Raw genomic sequence first — 22,273 nt, forward strand, 5'->3', positions numbered from 1 at the left:
CACCAGGGTGGAAGTCCCAGTGCCGCAGAGAAGATGAATCATTAATGATGATGCATTCGCGCTCCAAAACAGGACAGTTTTAAGAGAGGTTTTACAGTGTATAATAAAACTTGCAAACTATTTTTTTTAAAAGACGCGTTAATTCATTGTACTTGATCCACGGACAGTGCGTGGGACAGGGCGTCGGGGGGGAGCGCCACAAACAGGACGTGGTAGCTCGCCAGCCTCGCACGTCACGTCCTGTTTGTGTGAGTATGCGGGGCTGGTATAGTCAGTCTGGCTCTTAAGACCGAGGGCCTACACGATAAGGAGGCGACCCGCCGCATAACAATAACAGCATCAAGTGAACATGGTGCGTTTTTTGTTCCAGCGATATTAGAAACCGCACTAGTCTCCTCGTGAAATGCGCATCCGCGCTCCGCGCTACGGGGGGCTTCTTTATCCGACTTGTGTCGTGCGAACGCGCTGATCCGCACCGCCGTCACCAGCAGCAGCACGCCGCCGCGGTGTGCGGAGAAGAAAGCAGTGCGCTAAGCCGTGTGATCATTGACAGAGTTCAATACACACTGGCTTCGAGTAGAGCTGGATCTCTCTCTCTATACACGGGCGGCTTTTTAAAGGAGCTCTGCTGCTCACGGATTTATTGCCCGGGAGGTGAAAGGTGAGTAAAACAAGGGCTTTATACACATCAGATCATCCGCAAGCTGCCTGGTGGTGAGGGGGAAAAAATGCTAGCTAGTGTTTTAGCTTGAGAGCTACATTTGCTTTGTCGTGATGCGGTCACGGTCAATGTCCTGGTAGACACTACTAGTATGGGCCTGACTCAACACTCCTGGTACATGTTACTGGTATGGGCCTGATGCACCTCTCCTGGTGATCACTATTATGGGCCTGACTCAACACTACTAGTACGGGCCCGACTCAGCACTCCTGGTACACACTAACGCTAGTCTGGTCCTCACTCACCGCTCCTGGTACACACTGCTAGTATGGTCGTGACTCCCCACTCCTGGTAAATACTACTTACTAGTATGTTCCTGACTCACCACTCCTGGTAAACACTACTTACTAGTTTGTTCCTGACTCACCACCACACACTACTAGTATGGTTCTCACTCACCAACCCTGGTACACACTACTTGTATAGTCCTGACTCACCACTCCTGGTACACACTTCTAGTTGGGTCCTGACTTGCCACTCCTGGTACGCACTACTAGTTGGGTCCTGGCTCACCAATTATCTCCCGGCTCATTAAAAGGACCGCAGCAGAGGGTCCTGGATGTTGTATCCTTCGTTTAGACGTCCCACGTTTTGTGACCCAGGGAACATCCTGTACAGCTGGCCAGACCACCATGGCCAATGCTCAGCCTCTTGAATGACAGGTAAAGGGACAGATGAAATCTAAACAGTAATAGCTGTGTTATATTTGCAATAAAGCAGCTCACCTGACGTGGTATACCTGTTATTGTACATTCTTGTCCAAGACATATTTGGTTTGAAGATGAATTCTATTCCATTTTGAATTTATGGAAACAACGCCGGCGGCTGATATAGAAGTAGTAACGGATTCATTGTAAACAAAGCCATGCCATGTATTTTTTTTCTCATGTAATTGTGTTAACTTCACTTTCTAGTTTGACAGTTCTTCGGCAAAGGCCATCGTGTAGTAGGAGCAGTAGAACTTTCTGTCCGGATAGTTCGTATTTGACAATGCAGTGCAAGCAGTTATGTAGATGCAGGATAAACAACTAGCTGTCAATGGCAGTGACCCCAAAACAGTCTTGACAAGAGATGCCGTATTAATGGCATGCCAGTATCTTGGCAAAAACAACTTGAAACGGAGCTGTTGTGTAGCAGAAGGCTTCAGAACGTAGCACCTGTCAGAGAGCCCATACAGTAGCCCTTATTGGGGCCTCTTTGTTTACGGCCGCCTCACGCAGTCAGGTGAGGCTTGTGTCCTGTGGTGTAGCAGTACACAAAACGATTGACGGAGGGATGTTGTCCAATAAGCCACCATGGAGGGTCCTGTATTTCTCCACCTTAAATTAGGGCTAACAAAATGTGCAATGAGTTCAATGTTGTATTGTGTGTAAAGTACCTCTCATCCACCAGAATCCTCATCTGTATACATTGCTAATTTGTAGTCCCTTTTGTGCTCTTTATCATGGAAGTAAACCTGTAGACTTGTGTTCATCTGTTATCAATTTAGACATCAAATGAGAGCTTGCCATGTCCAACTGTACTGTAGTAAAAAGAGATGCGCTGTGGTCATTTGTCTTACGAAGTTTAAAATAGCTCATGTTATATGTGGTGTGCCTACCTTAAGGACAATCATTCATCATTTAGGCATCTCAATGGACTGAAAGCTCTGTTTTGAAGCTTAATTACAAGCACCATAAATTCTGACGTAAACAAGATTTAGTTTTTCATTGCTTTTTTGTATTGATCGTGCAAAGGACCTGCACTCACTCCTGACCAGAATGAACTAGTATTATGTTTAATTTTCTCTAGGTGTCGTCAAATCAATCCTTGCCCCTTGCCTGGACCTCATCTACACATCGGACGAGTCCTACCGTCTCCACCGCTGCCGCCCCTATAGCCCCACCCTTGACCCCAGGCGCCCCTGCACCCCAGCATGAACGACATCAGTGTTGTGAGAGAGGGGTGGCTCCACAAAAGAGGCAAGGCCCCCGGCCCCCCTGCTTAAATTGAGGGTGCTCCGATCGATCGGCCACCGATCACGTCAACCGATATTCGTGATTAACAGTTTGGCTGTTAGATCGGCTGATCAGAGCACTCCTAGCTCAGTTATCTATTGTCGTTACCATGGTGTATATGCAACTTAAGCCCTGTTAAAGTAACCTGTTATACAATCAGAAATGTCGCTAACCTGCTCTAAGCTGATCCTTACGACCCGTCTCCCCCCCCCCCCCCCCTCAGGTGAATACATTAAAACATGGCGCCCTCGCTATTTCATCCTCAAGAGCGACGGCTCCTTCATTGGCTACAAGGAGAAGCCGGAGGTGTCCAGTGACCACAACCTACCACCGCTCAACAACTTCTCTGTCGCAGGTCAGTTTGGACACACAGGGTCTCAAACAAGCTTTTCCAATGTAAAAATGAATTGGTGCTCTTAACTCTTTTGTTTTGTGAAACACTTTGTAATGCCGTCTCTGCTCTTGCGCAGAATGCCAGCTCATGAAGACCGAGCGGCCCAGGCCCAACACGTTTGTCATTCGCTGTCTGCAGTGGACCACCGTTATTGAGCGCACCTTTCACGTGGACAGCAACGAGGAGAGGTGGGTGTTGTTTTCTGTTACCTGTCAAGCACTAATGTAAGAGAGCTATGTACTTGCCAATTAGTTGCACCAGAACCCTTATGTTTTGAGGTAAACAGATAAGAGTATGTAAAGCCCCTTTAAAATATATAGTGCTAATATAGAGATATAGATATAGTTAGATAAGTCGGATATAAAAGGTAACTATCGTGACTCAATTACATTTCTAAAAGTACAAAACATTGTGTTTGCCTTCTCGAGGCTGGTAAACACAATATTGTTATTTCACTGTTAATCTTTAAAAGAGCAACTACTTCTTCTACTTCTCTTCAAAGGTCAGACCAAGAAGGTCATGCCCATGGGCCATATTTCCTTCTACATCATTGTGGAACAGAGCTCCTGTTTGGCCGTCCACTCATGCACTCCAATCAGTATTCATTGCCAACTGTCGTTATGATGAAATCCTGTATTAAAGCGAAGTGTAAGCCCCATTTCCCAAATGAACCCTCAGAGGGAGACTTCCACATAAGCCCTCCTAAACACCCAATCAGAAGGGCCTCTAGTCCAACAAACACAGTGGATTATTCTCTGATCCCTCAAAATGTGTTTACTTTACTTTTCCTTTGGTAGGCCGTAAAATATATTTATGAAATGCCACCAATCCCACTTATTTGCAATGCATTTCACGTCTTCTGAAAGCGCCTAGCATGTAACTTTGATCATGTTGGCGCAGGGAGGAATGGATGCGGTCGATCCAGACTGTGGCCAACGGCCTGAAGAGCCAACACCAGGATGAAGAACCCATGGAGATCAAGTTTGGCTCGCCCAGCGACAGCACCGGCACTGAAGAAATGGAGGTGGCCATGTCCAAGTCACACAAAGTGGTCAGTGTTTTTTTTTTTTTTTTTTTTACTTACTCTCAACCCGTAGGAAGCTTAAGTGTACCAGTGGTTTTCTTTCAGATCATACTTTAGCTTGCATTGATGATACTATGGGGATGATGTTTGATTTCCGTTTGAGACTGTTGTATTATTTCTTTATTGGCGGACATTGTGCGTACATCGCATTTATCTTAAAGCCGAGGAGAGGCGTTGTTGTGGCTGAGGACCAGATCTAGACACTCACCATTCTCGCTCTCTCATCCCACAGACCATGAGCGACTTTGATTACCTCAAGCTGCTGGGTAAGGGGACGTTCGGCAAGGTCATCCTGGTGAAGGAGAAGGCCACCGGCATGTACTATGCCATGAAAATCCTGCGCAAAGAAGTCATCATCGCCAAAGTGAGTGGAGGACACTTTCCTAACATGAGACCCACTTGGATGACAACAGATACTGTTTTGCCCCATACCCCGTTGCATTTATTGACTGAAGTTATGTGTTTTCCCTCCCATTAGGATGAGGTGGCCCACACAGTTACAGAGAGCAGAGTTCTCCAGAATACAAAGCATCCATTTCTAACGGTAGGGCAGCATCGGGCTGGATGGTGGCCTTAGGGCTCACTGTTTTAAAAATGAAGTGGGTTCATGCTGGGTTCACTTTGGGTTCACTTATGTTCTTGCATCTCCCCTCCAGACGCTGAAATATGCTTTCCAAACACACGACCGGCTATGTTTTGTAATGGAGTACGCAAATGGAGGAGAGGTTAGTCTTTTTCTTTCCTTCTTGTTTATTTATTATTTATGTGTTTGTTTCTTAACCTACTCAACCTGCTTTTTTTCTTTATATTAAACTTATATTTACGTGACGGGATGTGGGCTAATAACTTTGTCTCGCCCTTTTTCCCCATCCAAACGCAGCTCTTCTTCCACTTATCAAGGGACCGCGTCTTCACCGAGGACCGGGCTCGATTCTACGGTGCAGAGATTGTGTCTGCCCTGGAATACCTACACTCACGCAATGTTGTTTATCGGGACCTGAAGGTAAGGCCTCCTCTCTAAACCTGGCCTCATACAAGCTGGGATTTTTCACATCCACCCTAACTGAAATAATCCCAAAAAATAAGAGGACCTTTTCTCAACACCAAGTGGTATTTAGTCCATAATAAACTTGTGTGTACTGTGTTATGCATCATATCCAGTTCACTCTTAAGATGTTTACCTGGTTGTCGTGTTGCTCTCTCAGCTGGAGAACCTCATGCTGGATAAAGACGGACACATCAAGATCACAGACTTCGGTCTGTGTAAAGAAGGCATCACAGATGGCGCCACCATGAAAACCTTCTGTGGAACCCCAGAGTACCTGGCCCCCGAGGTAACATACATTCACACTGTTCTTTGGTCAGGTAATTGTAACAGAACTGTGTTCAAATCCCTCAATTTACGATTGTAGGCTAATGTAGGAAATAATGACCTTAAGTGACCTACATACGATTTATTAATTAAGTCCATTAAATAGATGAAGAGTTTGCAGCCCAGTGTTACTCTGCAAGCACCGCACTGCCCAGCAAAGAGGATTGCCATTATGTTGTGTTCCTCAAGGACATCACATAACATTCCACTGAGTTGTTTGCCTGTCAGTTATTTCTTCCTCTTGCCTAAACCTTAGTTAGCTTTCTTTTTCCATTAAGTGGTCAATGATTAGTGGAAGGTGTTCTCAAGCAACCACAGTGGCATCACCAACTGTGTAACAGCAGTCACAAAGCGCTGCTTTGTGCTTTCATGATGGAGGTAATACGTATTAGGGTTAACAATGCGCTATAAAAAATAAAAACGCATGATAACCGATAATTAGCTGCTTCTGTTGTCCGATAACGGATCATTTAATAACCTGTAGTTTGTGACCAACCAACTGACATCACTAATAATTGTAAACACAAGTTGCAGTTAACACAGCAGGTGACATAAGATGCATTGTGTTAAAACTAGTAGACCCCTGATGGAAGCCGTCATGGCTGCCACTTCGGCTTCTCCTCCCACAATCCACAATCTGCATTGAAGATAATTGCAAAACTAAAAACAACTTTATTCATTCCTTGTGTTCTATAATGAGAGGAAGAAATGTGAGATGAATGTGTGATGCTGCGACTGCATGACCTTGCCCAGGGGTTGAGCGTCCCATGTCTGGCATAGTGCTCATCACCCCCCCCTCCTCTCCATCAGGTCCTGGAGGACAACGACTACGGCCGGGCGGTGGACTGGTGGGGCCTGGGCGTGGTCATGTATGAGATGATGTGCGGTCGGCTGCCCTTCTACAACCAGGACCACGAGCGCCTCTTTGAGCTCATCCTCATGGAGGAGATCCGCTTCCCCAAGAACCTGGCCCCCGAGGCCAAGGCCCTGCTGGCAGGCCTGCTGAAGAAGGACCCCAAGCAGAGGTGTGGTTGGAGCCGCTCCTTGGGCCTCTCATGTCACAACACCGCTTCACAAACTGAAAGTGTAGTGTGAGGGTTGATAGATTTTTGTGTGCTTTTAACAGATGATCAGAGTTTTTAAAGGTTTTGCTTGAAATTATTGGACAGATTTTGATGTCAGGTGTATAAGTATTCAGGTGCTACTCCATTGAGTCATTCAAAAAAACCAACAAAAGGATTTTATGTATTGGTTTCAGGCTTGGAGGTGGGGCTGAGGATGCCAAAGAAGTCACGAACCACAAGTTCTTTACCGCCATCAACTGGCAGGATGTTGTAGACAAAAAGGTAAGCAACTGGAAAGATGTAGTGGATGGTGAATTGAGAGCAGTTGGGATGCTCCACTAATTGTACACGAAAAAAGTAAATCTTCATGTTGTCTTTCTCCACAGCTCATTCCCCCGTTCAAACCCCAAGTGACTTCTGAGACGGATACGCGCTACTTTGACGATGAATTCACCGCTCAAACCATCACCGTCACACCTCCAGACAAATGTAAGTGGAATGTTTCATTGAGTGTGGTCGCTTTTGGTGGCACGGAAACATCGGCTATCAACGGTTGTATTTGTAGTCTGTGTTTTTTGCAAGGATCATGGAAGTCTATCCAAAGGGAGTCAATTTTTGGACATGAGTATTCTCTAAACATGTTTGTGTTCATCCCCACACGGCTGTGCTTTGAGCTCAAGAACTTGAACTCCGCACTCCGTAATCCGCACCTTTTCAATGTCAGTGTTAACTATTCTCCTTTCAACTATTCTCCCCCCCCCCCGTACACCAGATGACACCCTGGACGCGGAGGACGCTGACCAGCGTACTCATTTCCCCCAGTTCTCTTACTCTGCCAGCATACGGGAATGACCCAGTAAAGCTGAGAATCGGAAGGCAGGCACACAAAGACACACACACACACCCCCCAACACCCACCCACACACACCCAAACCAACACCCTCAGAAAACACGCACTCGCACTGCTGGGGACATCGGCACGGGGCGGAACGAGAAAACAAATGGCACATGTTCAATTCACACACGGACACACAAACACCCCCCACAGCAGTAGATCAGTGTGAGATCAAGACACGGGTCGCCAGCAAGACTCAAAACACCAGCCGTGGATGGGCGACCTCGTCGGGTTCCGCGCGGACCCCTTGCTGGTTCGCTTCTGTTGCTCCCGTCCACAGAGTTTGCGTCGGGCCGCGGCTGCAGGCCCCCTGCTGCACTACAACGGGCACCTCAACAGGCACCTCACCGGGTCCTCCACACGGGACTATAACCAGGTTACGCCAGCATCTCACCACCTCGTCACCAGCTGAAACAATGCCACACACACACACACACACACACACACACACACACACACACACACACACACACACACACACACACACACACACACACACACACACACACACACACACACACACACACACACACCCCTCCATTCACATGTAAAAACCTGAAAGGATTTTTTTTATTTTAAGTAGAATGAAAAATATGAATGAAATCTAGAGATACAGAATTGATTTTTGTTTTTCCATTGATACGGTTTTAAATTAATATAAAGCCATATTTCTTCAATTTTTTTTATTTTATTTTTATTATTATTATTTTTTTTACAAGTGCTCTTTCTGGAACTTGCTGTTACAAATCAAGTGTGGGACTGTTTCCTACAGGGTGGGACGGGGAGGGGCACTGGCAGAACCATCGTTAGGAGCTGGACAGAATGTGGTGGACACCTCTAGGAGGGACTCCATCACTTGTGTTTGCACTGTGTTTGTGCATGTGCGTGTGTGCGCATGTGGGAATGAGTGTGTCAAAGACTGTGTGTGGGTTTGTTCGTAAAAGTGCAAGAGAATGTATGAACAACCATTTGATTTTCAAAACATTCATCATGTCTATTGATAAGATTTGTTTTTTCACCAAATCCGTTAGATAAATATTGAAAAGTGGGGACACTACAGAGTACAGTCAGTGGTTTCACAGTAATGGGGTGATTGAAAACTCAAGAGGTTGATAGTTTAAAAATCCGGTCACCTCATTCATTCAGTCATCTCTGCAGAGCGCACAGAACCATTCACCATCACTGTTGAACATGTCTGGGTCCATTGGCAGCAGCTAAATCTGCCGGAATATCACGTCAATCATGTCGTCGGACACCTGTTTTGTTTTTTGTTGTTCCATGTCCTATATCAGTGTAATGATTTGTCTTATTTCGTAAAAAATAAGCATTTGAATGTCCCCATATTTAAAGAATGACAAATGGTTCAATCTTTGCTGTTTTTGCTGTGATGAGGCCAAAAATTGACTGATTGATTTCCGGAGAGAACACTTAGAATGATTCCACATGTAATGTTTTGGTCCTCTTCGTTTGTATTTTCTCTCATGCTGTGTTTTTGAGTACTTGGATATATTTCTTATTTTGCCAAGAAGATACTAGGGCACTAGTAAGATCTTTTTATTTTTTTGTAATCCTGAATGTTTGCTCCGGACAGCAAATTTAAAACACTCTTGTCAACATAAGCATATAGTATTCCATAATTGCAAGTATAGAGCAAGGCATGTCTCTGAACTTTGCAAAATGAACATCCTTGTTTTGTTTTAATTTTTTTTTTTTCATTGTTTTGTTTTAATTTTTCCATGTATTCTTTCAACTTTGGAAGACACGTCTCTTTTGAGTATATATTATATAATATATATTAAAACAAATTCTTTCAAATGCTGTTCCTTTTTTAGGTTCCCCGTTCCTCTGTTTCAATCTCATTACTTTTACAGCCTGCCATCTCACATTTATTTTAAGTATACGTTTCACTTCCTTGCTTTTTCCATTTTGTCTCTTGTCCTTATCACCCCACTCCTAAAATAACTGAACAAATCAGAATGTTTTGGTTGGCTTCGATTGGCTTTCAACCCAAAACAGATTTATACTAGGTATAAGTCATCAGTACAGGCCAAGTGTTCATTCCCTAAATAACAATGAGTTGAGTTGCTTTGTTGTGGTGAGAGCCAAGATAAGGAAGAAGTGGACAGAAGGGGTGGACAGAGTAAACCATTTTGTAGACATTCTCGTGGAGTCTCCCGTCGATGTCGCAGAGAGCTGAAGGACACGTTTCATTTAAGACCGGACCACTTATGTGTGTGTGTGTGTGTGTGAGAGTGAGATACATATGTAGATAACTGATGAAGACACAAAAGACGGCTGTGAGGTCACGTCATCACGGAGAGCGAGTGTGTCCCTGCAACTCCGGAGACACTCCCAGTACCGATGGCTGTTTAAGTTCTTACTATTCCAACTTCAGCACCTCGTCTCATTGGCTCAGGCAGGGCCAATCAGTAAAGCCTGGTGTCCACCTTCTGAAACGGCTGGGCCGGACCTGAGGATTATGCCACTGATTGTCTCTCTTTGCCTTCATCATTAAGGGGAGATGCCACAAAGCTTTTATAAAGTTGGCTCGGAAGCCATACACTGCACTTTGCTGCTAACTGCTTTGTTTATTAGTGCTTTACAAATGAAAAAATGCAAGCTGACACCCTTCCCCTGACTTCTCCTGTAGGCGCACACGGGCACGCTACACACCTGTTCACCAGTATGGACAGGGATTCACCAGTATGGACAGGGGTTCACCAGTATGTATATACCAAAAAGGCAAAAGAAAAGCTTGATAATAGCAGCAATAGAAGGGGAGGCCTGCCTTAGTAGTGATTCATTTGCAGCTTTATAGGTTACACGGCTTATCTATATCTGAATGTGATTTAACTTAACAGTCACGAATGTCACACCTTAATGCTGATGTAACACATTTGATTTTGTTTTGTATTTTTGTTTGCTTGTTGCTATCCAAGTTCAGATGACAATGAGAAAAGCAATCTTTCGGGGAGAACATTGTCCTGGAAGACAGATTCAGTCCCCCACTGCAAGATTTTACAAAGTGATAGGGGAGACATGCTACATTATGATAGCTTATAACGTTTGCAACTTATAATGTCCCAGTAAAGGTTTTTACTGAATTATTCAGTGTCTGTCTTTTTTTTATAGCCTACAATGCATATGTTCTTATTGCTGCATCAATAAATGTGCGTATTGCTTTTAACCCAAACATAATTGTAACAATACATATGGCACGTACATAAGTAGATTTATAATAGTGCTCAACTAAGCATACATCAGTATTTCAGTATTTCATTTTCATCTATCCATCTTTTGTTTAGAATGCAAATTGATTATCCTCAGACACAACTAGGCCATCATTATGCTATATGTATATTGCAGGAAAGATACTAACAAATCTGTATAAAATGATGTATACACACATCATTTTCATCAGCGCGATTACTGACTAGTGGGCGCGGCGCTCCACAGCCCAATCAGCGGTGCACCTGTCTTCATTAACCCGGCCTACTGCACGCATGGCGGCACGCTTCACCTTTCTTTCCTACCGCTCCTCCTGAAGAAAGTAGCTGCAGTGGTCTGGGGAGGCAACTCACGGTCATCGGCTGGAATAATGGCCAAGACTGGGTTCTGCGATTCCAAGCCACTGTTGGACATACACAAGAAGGTGAGTGTAGCCTGGTGTTTATTTGTTTCTACGTATCGCCACGTGTTCGTGGGGCTCGTGTCAACTATGCGACCTCCGCGCTGTCTCAGCACATTGAACCAGTTAAAAAGTGTGATGAGGAGCCGGCTGTATGAATTACTGCCTTTTAACTTTAGACATTGTCAACGACTACAAGCTCTGCTAAATGGTGGGTATTATGTTAATCAATGTTGTCCTTCCTTGCGTGACGTAAACGTTGGAGTAATTCATACCCAAATCTTCTCACAGGCGGAGGAGAGGCGCCCAGCCCTCCGAGCCTGGGCCAATGCATGTGGGCCCAAAGACCGCAGACACCCTATAGAAGGAGCCGAGCCCTGGAGGGGCCAGAAGGTGGAGCCAGAGTGTAAATGGGTAAAGTCCTCCTCCTGTTGTCCTTCTGTGAGCTATATTTATTTTGTTTTCTGCACCATTAATGAATGGTCTGCTGTTTGCGCCTGCAGGAAAGGAGGCTGCCAGTGTCAATAAAGGAGGGCAAAATCACTGGCTACTATGAAAATGGTGTGCGACTGCCATCTGGCCAATTTTCACAATACAAACTGGTGTAATGTGTTTTCTTTCTTTCCCAAGAGCACCTCTCACTATAAATGTCTATCTACACAAATGTCCATATTTGCAATACCATACAAATGTGAAGTTAAAGCACTTGGTTTGTGCATGCACTCCCATGGCCTCAGTAGGTTTTCCACTGCTTGGGATCATTTTCTGAAGGGGGCACCAGTGCATTTACTTGTCCTGTGGTTGGTGACGTGTGACGGTACCGCTATGTCGCTCGATCTCACTGCTGGGATTCATCTAACCCTTCTGCCTGCCTGTCTCCAGTTGGCTTGGTGAACGAGTGCTCCGACAGCGCGGCGTTGCTCTACCACCACGGCTTCCAGGGCTTGCAAAGCCTGCTGCGCCATGAGGTGGAGAGGGCCATGGAGAAGCTGGACCTCACCTGGGACCGGGCGTGTGCCTGGGACATGTTTGAACACATGATTGTGCGACCCTTTCAACTTTTAAGATCAAAACATAGAAAGTTGTTTTTGTGTGTGTATATTAGTTATCAGACACCAATGACTACAACAACCTAATTTTTCTAACAGAAGAAATTGATTATGTTCCATTGACTATGTTCAATGACTCAAAGGTGACCTGGGATGTTGGTCTTTCCCACCTCGACAGAAAAATCAGTACCGAAACACCTTCGCCAGTGCTGAGCTGCCCAGGCCCTTCACAGACACCACACGGGCCGTCCTGGTGGACTGGTTGATCCAGGTTCATGTGAGGGCTCTGCTCGGAACGGTGTTCGTTTTTTTAATAACGTGTACCCCATCGGTCACTAGAAAGGACTGTCGCAAACACATGTTTATATTATTCAGTCATGTCTTGGTAGGATGCAGTGTTTGCAGCAGGATATTTCTGTGCCCAAGTTGATAGCCACTTTTATAATGTATTGAACCACATGTCTGTCCCTCCTAGGAGATGCTGCATTTCCAGGACGAGACTCTGTACCTGGCCATCAACCTGATGAACCGAGGCCTGCGGCAGATCAATGTGTCCACCGTCAACCTGCAGCTCCTGGGGGTGGTCTGCCTCTTTCTGGCAGCCAAGAAGGAAGAGTGTCTCGTCCCCGAGGTACATGAGTATTGTGCTCCCCACCCCCCGAAAATTTAATTGAGGAGAACTTGTTTATTAGTGTGATGGTGTCCCGTTCTTTGGGTTCTGAACGAGAAGGCTCTCTATAAACTGGGGGACGACACATTTCCACATTGAAATAACCATACGTGTGTGACACTGACTGTACAGAAGAGCACCAGACTAGGGTGTATGCATCGGGTTCTCCCGGTCCACTGTGATTGGCTCCACTTGTTGATTGATCAACAAGTGTGATGTTTATCTTGGGCAGGATATGTAAAAAATCACGTTCTGGATGGACATTTCCAACTGATTTACATAAAATATTGTGGGCCAATGAGAGGAAAGGAATAACTGTTTAGGCTCTGCTCAGCGTGCCACCATAACAGCCCCTCTCCCCAGCTTAAAACGACATCCCATTGCTGTGATCAATGACTGCGTTTACATGGGACAACATTAACCCGACTATGGACCTTATTCTCATTATGCTAATATTGCGATTAAGGTGTTTACATGAGTTGTTAAAAGAATACTCTGTTCATATTCCCTGTTTACATGTAACCCAGCATAGACTGATTAAGCAGTGTTTTTGATTTCAGTTAAATTACACTGGTGAGATTAATTATTTAATATATACATTTTCGGGTAACATTTAAATGGATAGTTACGTTGGGAATACATTGGTTCCTACTTCCTACCCACCTTTTTTAAAGGGGACAGTTAAGTGGGGGACCAATTGACCAATTGAAGAGTAACGGAGCACATGCAGGGGTACTGTTGCTGTGTTGGTTATAATTAAAAGAAGATACAAACGCTGAGAACAACTGCATTGACTTATTTATTTGTAACCCGAATGTTCCCACAATCCTGAAGTGACCGGAGGACGCTACCAGACCAAAAATAAGGGTTACATTTCCATAGCAACGCTCTACCCTATACTATAATTTAGGTTTTCTTATTGATTATTATACTCACGAACAACTTTGAAAATATAAAACTTAAACGTTGTGACTCAGTTGTCGGCTTGTCGCAAAATGCTGCGAATATTCTGAAAGGACGTTATAATGCGATTAAGGTGTATACATGTCTAGAATGCGCCTCAATAATCAGGATATGATTGGAATACTCCACACACCTTATTCAGATTATGCTTATTCCGAATATGACCTTAATCTAATTAAGGCAATCAGAGAATGGTGTTTACATGGCAGCGTCATATTCTGATTAAGACCTTATTCCGATTAATATCGGAGTATTAATTTCCATGTAAACGCAGTCATTTACCCTGGAAATCTTCTGTTCTTGCGAGAACACAATTTGAATTTGCTCAGAGAGTCACTCTGGGAACGAGCAATAGACTCACTCCCCGATTCCCCTGGCCCAGAACATTAACCAATCACATCAGTGTATCTGATATAGGCGGCCAAAAGCGTTGCTGTTTTACTGACCGGATACGGCAAGAGTCTTACCTATTGGTTAGCGCCGCTGGTCTAGATATGTCACCCCTTGTATTCTTCTGATTGGTCGTAGTGTTATCCAATTGCGTGCAGTAATATTTTCAAATGCATGCTTGGTGCCGCCCCTCGAGTTGGGCCGTTTTCATTACTCGTTGCCAGGCCCTACAGCTTTCTAGATGTGGTTCTGGATTTCTAGGCTGGTGATCATTATGAAGAAGGGGTACATTTATGTTGCAGTACTGATGACTATGACCCGTGTTCTGGTTTCCCGTTGTAGGTGTCGGAGCTCTGCTACCTGATGGATAACGGCTACACAAAAAAGCAGCTCCTGCGGATGGAGCGGCGAGTGCTCTCCGGACTGCAGTTTGACCTGAGCCACTGTCCGCCGCTGCACTTCCTGCTGCTCGCCGCCTCCATTGCACGCTGCAGCGCCAAGGTGGGTCGACGGGGGTGGCTGACTGTGACACAGAATGCATTTCTAGAGAGGAATAGATTGGTTCAGCGCACTGAAGAACATCTATGTATTATGTTTTATTTATTTGTACGCCAGGTAGTGTGGATGGCCCGGTACCTCCTGGAGCTCTCCCTCCTGGAGGGGCAGTGTGTGGTGTACCTGCCAATGCAGCTGGCCGGTGCAGTCCTCTGCCTGGCCCGCAGGGTACTGCAGGAGCCCCCCACCCCCGATGGAGACACCGCCTGGTGCATAGCGTCCAGCATGCACATTGGCAGGTGCGCTTTCCATAATGACACGCGAGTGTTGGCTTTGTACGACGCCAAGCAGCTACGTTAAACTCGGGCCATGTCCACCTATTCAGCTCTGCATGCCAATTTGAGGACTGTCTTTTTCTATGAGTCTTATAGAGTGGTGTTTGTACACTTGTGGCAATTGGTGAAGTGTTGGTGACTTCCTTCTGACAATCTGTCAAAAATATTAGCTGCAATCCTTTCCTATTCTTTTTATAATGTGTTGGATTTAATATCATGCCTTTTATTAATCCCAGTAACATAACATAAAATAAAAAGAGTAGGTGGGTCAAAAGGCCCGGGAAAATGGGTGGGTCTTCAACCTCTTTTGGAAGCTGCTAATGGACCAGTGTTGCCGCTCTTGGCAGGGAGTGCGTTCACCCTGGACGGGGCGGTCACCCTGAAAGCTGTTATATTCTGATGGCCGTGTCCTTGTTGATTTCAGTGAGACAACTTTGCTAAGGATCATGCACGTCCTGGCAGGGGCAGCAGCCAAGGCCCACTGTCAAGAGAACCGCACCTTTGTGAAATACTCTTCTGCGTTGACCATGCACGTCAGCAGCCACCCGGTTCTCCAAAACGCGCTGTGTCTGCTGCCACTGCCTCCCCTGCACACCTGACATGGCCGACTGGCCAAGTGTGGCACAGCCGGAATCGCTTGTGGCGCTCGCATTGCGTGAGAAGATTGCAGAGGTATGGCTGCAACAAAGACTTGATGAGGATCGTAAACTGTGAACATGTGGAGCCCCAATTTACTCAAGGAGGTCATGAGAAGGATCATCCAAAATGCTGCACAAACTCCTGCACAGTAGAGTAATGCAATGCCTGTGGATTGCCAGCCCAATGGCAAAATGTAGTTGTATATTTTTAATGTTCTTATCCTGCAGCTGATTTTTGAAAAATATATGTATAATGTGTAATGTTGCTTCTGGTCTTACCTGTGTGGACGGAGCTGTCTGTCCAATAATTTGATCTTTTTTTAATGTGAAAAATAAAGTGTCTGCTGCAAACTAGTAGCCTGGTTCTCCTTTATTCCCTGTTGTCTTTGGGCCACTCCCTTGCATACACGTCCCATCGGATACAATCTGTCAAGTCTGTGGCCCCTATGTACGAAGGGCTTCCCGCGTCTTCCCAGGCTTTTGCAAAATAAAACTTGTTCATAGCTTCATAGCGTCATGCTATGAAGCAGAGCCCGAGCACAACTTCAACGCATGACCGGGACGAGCAGACTAGACTGCTCTTTCCTGATTGGTTGTTGGGATGTCGTCAGGTTCCTTCCTTTAAAATTGAAAGTTGTCCCAATTCCCTATTTGAGCCCTAACCCTAGATTTTGCGCGTTCCCTTATTGGTATCCAAATACTTAAGGGAGCAAGAGTGCTGTTTTTCCCTTAAAATCAACCCTTGAACACTAGCAATCTCGGTAGCTGACTTGCAGCTAAGGGCACTCAATGCAAGTGTTCTTAAGGGGATAGAAATGGGACTGGGCCTTAGTTACCGGGCGGTGAGTGGTCCAAAATGCGATGAAATGCATTTTATTGTCACGGATCAATGGCCCCCTTTTGAAAACTGCACGCCGCTGCACCGTTCTTGGCAGAGCGCTGTACTACATAGTCATCACTTTATGATTTTGAATGCAGTTATTAATGTGATGGCCAGGTCCATCCGCTTTGCCCAAGTTCAAACGTAGTCCAGTTACAACACAAGTGTTTACTTGCGTTGGTCTTGGTCGTGGCTTCCATTAGGCTACTACAAAACGGGTTGCTGCATATACAAAGCAGCTCTAAGGTAGCGCTAGTTGCTCTGTATTGACCTCTACTTATAATCAGGTGTAAACAGTGTCCATGCTGGTGACCGAAGGACCGCAGCGGGCAGTGCGCACAACCCGGCGGCAGCCTGTTTCCAAACAGGTTGAAATTATTAACTCATGTACTCAAGATGTACATGAGTACATCTTTATAAATATTGTACATGAGTGCAACACAACGCAAGTGACCGACAGTGCCGTGTGATCCGTTGTCCTCCCCGGTCTCCTTGCGCACTTCCTTGATCACATCACAGCTTGTTGTTGATTCGTTACGACTTGGTTGTCGTCACGTTGAAAGCGACAACGATCTGCCTAAGTTCAATTTACGCATTTCTTAAATTGTTACTAATAAAGGGCCGTTGCGTGTTGGCGGTGCAGCCGAATTAGCTAAACTGCTCGTTTTGAAACTAACTAGGGATTTCAAAGTGGAGGACTTTACGCACAGACAGACGTGGTGACTTACGCATAGCTGGTGCAGCCCCGTCACACCCACTTCCCCACGGCTCTAATGCTGGATAAAGAGTTTAGTTTCCCGTCAGGGACCATGGACATAAAAGCTCCTCATGCTCGCCTTCCCAAACCTTGGTGAGGCTCCACCAGCTTTCCTTCGTCTAGTGTTGGATTTCCCCGAGGTAAGTTTGAATCTGTAGGCTATAGTTGGGTCATATATATTTGTATACAAAATGTAGGCACATGATATTAATATATAGCTACAGTACAGTACATTTGAGTTAATATGTGTATTGTCGTATAACTTATATATTCTATCAATCACAATACATGTGTAGACTTATGGGACGAGCCTGCGAGAGGAAGTCTAGTCAGCAGTGTGGTCTAAGTTGTTACATAATGTCGTTCAGTTCGTCTGCCCTGTCTACCCGCCCGTCTGAGGCCTGCCCTGTCAGCACAAAGGGTTTATAATAAGATCACAGCTACAGCCATGTACCTTATTCTCTATAGCTAAATATTATTTATATTGAATGCACATTATCCCTACTTTGTAATGCTGTCCAGCACCATTTGGTCTCACGTCCCTACCGACGTTTTTACATGCTGAAGTATAACTTATAACGTTACGTTATAAGTAGGTATTCACTGATAATATACAATGAACTGCATCCTTATCTGGTATACCGATTAACTCACTAACAAGTAACACATTGTAAATTGCGCTATCGAGGCTGTATAACTAATAATTTATTAGCTGGTGCCAACAATTCACATAATCAAAATACGATCATCACTTTAAAATCATTATATTTAACATTGTTTAATGCCATTTCAAAAGAGGATTTCGTTTGCCTGGTGTGTGTATTTTCTGGGGGGAGGGACGCTGTAGTCACCGTAGCACATGCACTATACCAATATACACGCCCAGTTTCAGGGTGAGTTAAGGACAGCACGTTATCAGGCAGTATCACAGTCTTTAACAATTTTCTGTGAATAGCTGTATAATTGCTATGCTTGGGTTCTTAACCAATGGAATGCAGATACACAAGAGTGAAAGGATGGTTATTCCTCCTGATTCACTAAATTGTATAGTTTAAAACCAGAGAACATGGAATTATTAACATGTGCCTAATGCCCCATCCACTGTAAGATTAATTCTGTGAAATTAGCTAAATATAGAACTGCCCTGTGTGTGTGTGTGTGTGTGTGTGTGTGTGTGTGTGTGTGTGTGTGTGTGTGTGTGCGCATGTGCAAAGGATACAAGCCTCGCTTTGCGTCTCTGGTAGATTGTTCCTGTGTGTATCGTACCTTTATGGGCACTTTGCTTTAACCCTTCAGCATGTCGAAAGTTCAGCCTCACACCAAAAATGCCAAGGACAAGTGCAACAGCGCCGCCCTACTGGCCATACACGGTGACTGGGACAAAGAAGGATGTGGGAGGATCTTAGAAGGCTGCAGCTCAGAGAAAGATTCAGGCTACTCTGGTTGGTTGAATCAAATCCGGCCTCAATGCTGTCCTATCTGTCACTTTATTCACAGATGTCCCCCCCCCCCCCCCCCCCCCCACACACACACACACACACACACACACACACACACACACACACACACACACCGTCTACCTTTCTCTCTCAGTCTTTCAATCTGTGAATTTTATGTATTTATTATTTATTTAATATTAATTCTCTCTCTCTCTCTCTCTCTCTCTCTCTCTCACTAGACAAATGACCTTTTAATAGACCAACCAAACCACTGATAATGTCTAGCAATCAGTGGTGCAGTGTGTAGAATTTACTGGCATCTCAGAGCTACAGACTGGGTGTCGGGGATTCAGTTGAAAACAATCTGCATACACACCACTAGATTACTACTATATTTTATACACTGGACCGTTTAAGTTCCACTGTCTTCACTCCTCCTCCTCCTCCTGTCTGCAGACAACGGGTCGGACCGGCAGCAGACAGATGCAGGGGTTCAACGATGCAGCGTCGCGGGCCAGTCCGGCCCCAAGGGTCACGGTGAAGTGCCGGCGCAGTGTCCTGTCCAGCTGCCCAGCCAGGGCCCGCCTCATCAGGCCCCACACCGCACAGTGGCCGATGCTCTGATGGTACCAGGGAGCGGTCATGTCAGCCCCGTCTATATCGTCCAGAACCTGATGCTCCACCAGGAGAGGTCCACAGTCCAGGGGGTCATAGACAAGGTGCTCAATGAACACATTGCATGCATGCAATGTGGGCCTGTTCACTCTCATTACATTATCATCATCAACATCAAAATGATAATCAGATATCTAAAGTTGATGTAAAAGGCTAGGCTCTGTAGATTGATAGACTTTAACAACATTAACTTGTAATTGTATGTTTGTGTGTGTACTAGTCTTGTGCTTAGTTGTCAGAGTGTCACATTCAGATGGATGGTTGGTACTGTGGTGATATCAAGGTTTTCTATTGAGAGCACTATTACATTTCAATCAAATAGTGTTCACAATTAAAAATGTGCTAAATGGTGCTAAATGGTGCTTTCCCTTGTAGGTGGATGTGAAACCCATGTTGTGGACAAACCCCAAAGATGGGGTTTGTCAGCCGCTGCTACTACAGCAGACCAGCATGGCTTCATCCCGGCCCCCTCTCACCCAGCATCTCAACAAGTCCCAAACCCGCATGGTTCTGGGCACAGGGAGGAGAAAACCCAGCTCCTTCCTCCGCATCGCCCCACATCCCAGCAAGACACCCCCGGAGAACACCTCACCCAGCCCGGGCCTGAGACATCTGAGCAAACGGGTGTTGTGTCCTGAGCTCAAGAGAGACGAGCCTGCGTCTGCACCCAGCAGCTCCCGTCTGCTGCGCACGTCTTCCCCTCCAAGCAGCGAGCGCCAAACAACTCCCAGCTCTTCCTCCATTTCCTCTTCCTCTTCTTCTGCCTCGCGAGCGCCCAAAGGCACCAGCCCCGCCGGCGCGGCCTGCTACCGCCGCTTCCTCCACACCATGAAGGCCCTGAAGCAGTCGGGTCTACTGGACATCACCCTGCGCACCCAGGAGCTCATGCGTCGGAGCACGGCCACCGAGTGCGACATCGCCCAACTGGGCCAGCACACCCGCCTGCTGTGCCAGCTGGCCAGCCAACCGGGCGCCGCTAGCAAGGGGCCGGACGGAAACACACCGTGGGAGAGGCTTCACCAGGCCATGGCCCAGTCAGGCAGCTACCCCAGCCTCAAGGTCCTGCACCATGAGCCCTGCTTCCCGGGCCGTGACGGCGATCTCCCTGTCTCCCCCTCGTCCTCCTGCTCGCCCACACCCACACCCTCGCCCACGCCCGGCCTGAGCCAGAACCCCACTGGTTCTGAACCCTCAGGGAAAGTCAGCTTCATGCCTCCTGACAGTTCTACGGGTTAAGAAGTCTGTTTGAAGAGGGGTAAGGACAGCAGCATCAGGGTGGAGCATGGGTCTCAAACCCTTTGGTAAAGGTTCTGTTCCTGGGGCTCAATGGGGATGGTTATTTTTGTACATGTTTATTTAGGTCCAATTTGACAGAAGACTGTAAAACAGTAGCTTTAAAAGCCAGTAGCTTTAAAGGCCATTGTAAATGGCTATCGTTTTCCTATCATGGTTCCGTTCCTTTCTCTTTTTGCACGAGAAATGGTTTGTAGTGGCCAAAGCAGAGAGGTGGCCTGGGTGCCAACTTTTATTAAATCACTACCTTAAAGAAAAGCTGGAAAAAAAGATGGTCTTGGCTAGTGAGCCGCAAAAAGGATCATGATGTGAATAATACAAGGGATTCCCTAAGGGTGGTCTGCACCCCTAATTCACATGAGACGCAGAGACTATTGTGCCTTTAAAATCAGCATAGGGGGTTTATTCATAGTAGTTATTTTTTTAGAGGGGAGATGACAAAACAACACTAATGGCAGAGGCATGACTCGAGAGGCAACGTAAGAAGTTGGTAATGGAAAAGGAAAAGGAAATGTGTGCATGTGGTGCCACAGAAAACTCTGGTAAACTGTATGTTGCATTGATGTATGCCAAGACTGAGCCTTAAAAACTTGAACTTATTATTTATTTGTCGCCCATCAATTTTTATGATTTGGGCACATGCAACATTAAATGTAATTATTCAATGTGAAGTCCAGAACATCTCATTGTAATTAATTAAATGTTTTTTGTTGATGTTTTGCCTTCATCACAATGCAAAGCAGGTTTTTTGTATTTATACATACAATTCTGTGTATTGGTAATTGAGCCAAAACCAAAAATGTTGAAGTTATGTTAAATATTTGTTACCTAAACTATTACTTTTCATAACATTTTGTGGTCACAAAAATTTAGATTTTACACTGACCGTTTTCTACTTACTCTAAAATGACTTTCTTTTCTGCACCATATTCCTTCAACTGCTGATAATACAGGAACTCAATCAATATCACCTGCATATAAGCCTTAATAAAGTGGAGTGAAACGACAATGTGACCATCCATTAATAGTAAATAAATAGTACATTTAATTTATTATTGAAACATAATTGATAATCTACGATTAATTTATATATTTGAAAAATGCACAATTGACAGCACACAGTGGGCAGGATTGTTGCCCCATTGCTCCAGACAACCGGGTTTGAATCCTAGCTTTGTCCTCTTGTGTGTGTCAGTGTTTGTAGCCCCACCATGGACCAGCCATGGACCAACAGATCAAAGCTTCCATGATAAATGTAGCGTATAGGCCAATGTCAAGTTTCCCTGGTGACCTGAAAAGCAAAATGCTGAACCACCACAAAGTATTTAAGTTTACTCTTTAGGATAACCTATTTGTTGCATCATAAATAACATCACTTATTTCTGATTAAATCTTAAATTGGTATTAAATGTGATTGACAGGAGCAGAGCAAATGAGTGCACACGCACACACACACACACACACACACACACACACACACACACACGCCACTACACGTCACTTTAGGCCTAAATTCCAAACTCGTATTTCAAAC

The 22,273-nt window shown here is 45.3% G+C and overlaps 3 protein-coding genes across 4 annotated transcripts; all 3 read left to right on the forward strand.

The window, feature by feature from the left end:
- Positions 1-15: 15 nt before the first annotated feature.
- LOC311342062 (RAC-beta serine/threonine-protein kinase) lies at positions 16-10,539 on the forward strand. Of its 2 annotated transcripts, none has more exons than XM_084466875.1 (14): positions 16-661; positions 2,513-2,682; positions 2,942-3,073; positions 3,189-3,300; positions 4,013-4,163; positions 4,429-4,560; positions 4,675-4,740; positions 4,853-4,921; positions 5,077-5,199; positions 5,402-5,530; positions 6,379-6,593; positions 6,827-6,914; positions 7,019-7,121; positions 7,405-10,539. In XM_084466875.1, the coding sequence occupies exons 2-14, from the start codon at positions 2,637-2,639 to the stop codon at positions 7,482-7,484; spliced, it is 1,446 nt and encodes a 481-aa protein (XP_084323001.1). In that variant the 5' UTR covers positions 16-661; positions 2,513-2,636; the 3' UTR covers positions 7,485-10,539. The 2 variants fall into 2 exon arrangements, with proteins under 2 accessions (XP_084323001.1, XP_084323002.1); XM_084466876.1 differs by lacking the exon at positions 16-661 and adding an exon at positions 671-1,383.
- Positions 10,540-11,047: 508 nt separating this feature from the next.
- ccnp (cyclin P) lies at positions 11,048-16,024 on the forward strand. The gene is given in 10 exon segments (XM_084466514.1): positions 11,048-11,179; positions 11,447-11,569; positions 11,659-11,716; positions 12,038-12,198; positions 12,383-12,481; positions 12,680-12,835; positions 14,570-14,728; positions 14,843-15,021; positions 15,482-15,637; positions 15,639-16,024. Coding segments are annotated over 10 exon segments (1,278 nt in total). The 5' UTR covers positions 11,048-11,125; the 3' UTR covers positions 15,772-16,024.
- Positions 16,025-17,137: 1,113 nt separating this feature from the next.
- On the forward strand, positions 17,138-22,202 carry LOC311342112 (uncharacterized protein). The gene is made up of 4 exons (XM_084466950.1): positions 17,138-17,472; positions 18,629-18,774; positions 19,228-19,490; positions 19,822-22,202. Exons 2-4 carry the CDS (start codon positions 18,630-18,632, stop codon positions 20,680-20,682), a joined length of 1,269 nt encoding a protein of 422 aa, XP_084323076.1. The 5' UTR covers positions 17,138-17,472; position 18,629; the 3' UTR covers positions 20,683-22,202.
- Positions 22,203-22,273: the final 71 nt, after the last annotated feature.

The sequence above is a fragment of the Micromesistius poutassou genome (assembly GCF_964030765.1).
Source record: "Micromesistius poutassou genome assembly, chromosome: 4".
In the NCBI taxonomy this organism is placed as follows: domain Eukaryota; kingdom Metazoa; phylum Chordata; class Actinopteri; order Gadiformes; family Gadidae; genus Micromesistius; species Micromesistius poutassou.

Excerpts from the sequence above, each read along its gene's own strand:
- LOC311342112 (XM_084466950.1), top strand. The coding sequence starts at position 18,630 with ATGTCGAAAGTTCAGCCTCACACCAAAAATGCCAAGGACAAGTGCAAC. Across the intron at positions 18,775-19,227 it reads GAAAGATTCAGGCTACTCTG|ACAACGGGTCGGACCGGCAG; the intron begins GTTGGTTGAATC and ends TCCTGTCTGCAG. Across the intron at positions 19,491-19,821 it reads TCCAGGGGGTCATAGACAAG|GTGGATGTGAAACCCATGTT; the intron begins GTGCTCAATGAA and ends TTTCCCTTGTAG.
- LOC311342062 (XM_084466875.1), top strand. The coding sequence starts at position 2,637 with ATGAACGACATCAGTGTTGTGAGAGAGGGGTGGCTCCACAAAAGAG. Across the intron at positions 4,741-4,852 it reads CAAAGCATCCATTTCTAACG|ACGCTGAAATATGCTTTCCA; the intron begins GTAGGGCAGCAT and ends TCTCCCCTCCAG. Across the intron at positions 5,531-6,378 it reads CAGAGTACCTGGCCCCCGAG|GTCCTGGAGGACAACGACTA; the intron begins GTAACATACATT and ends CCTCTCCATCAG.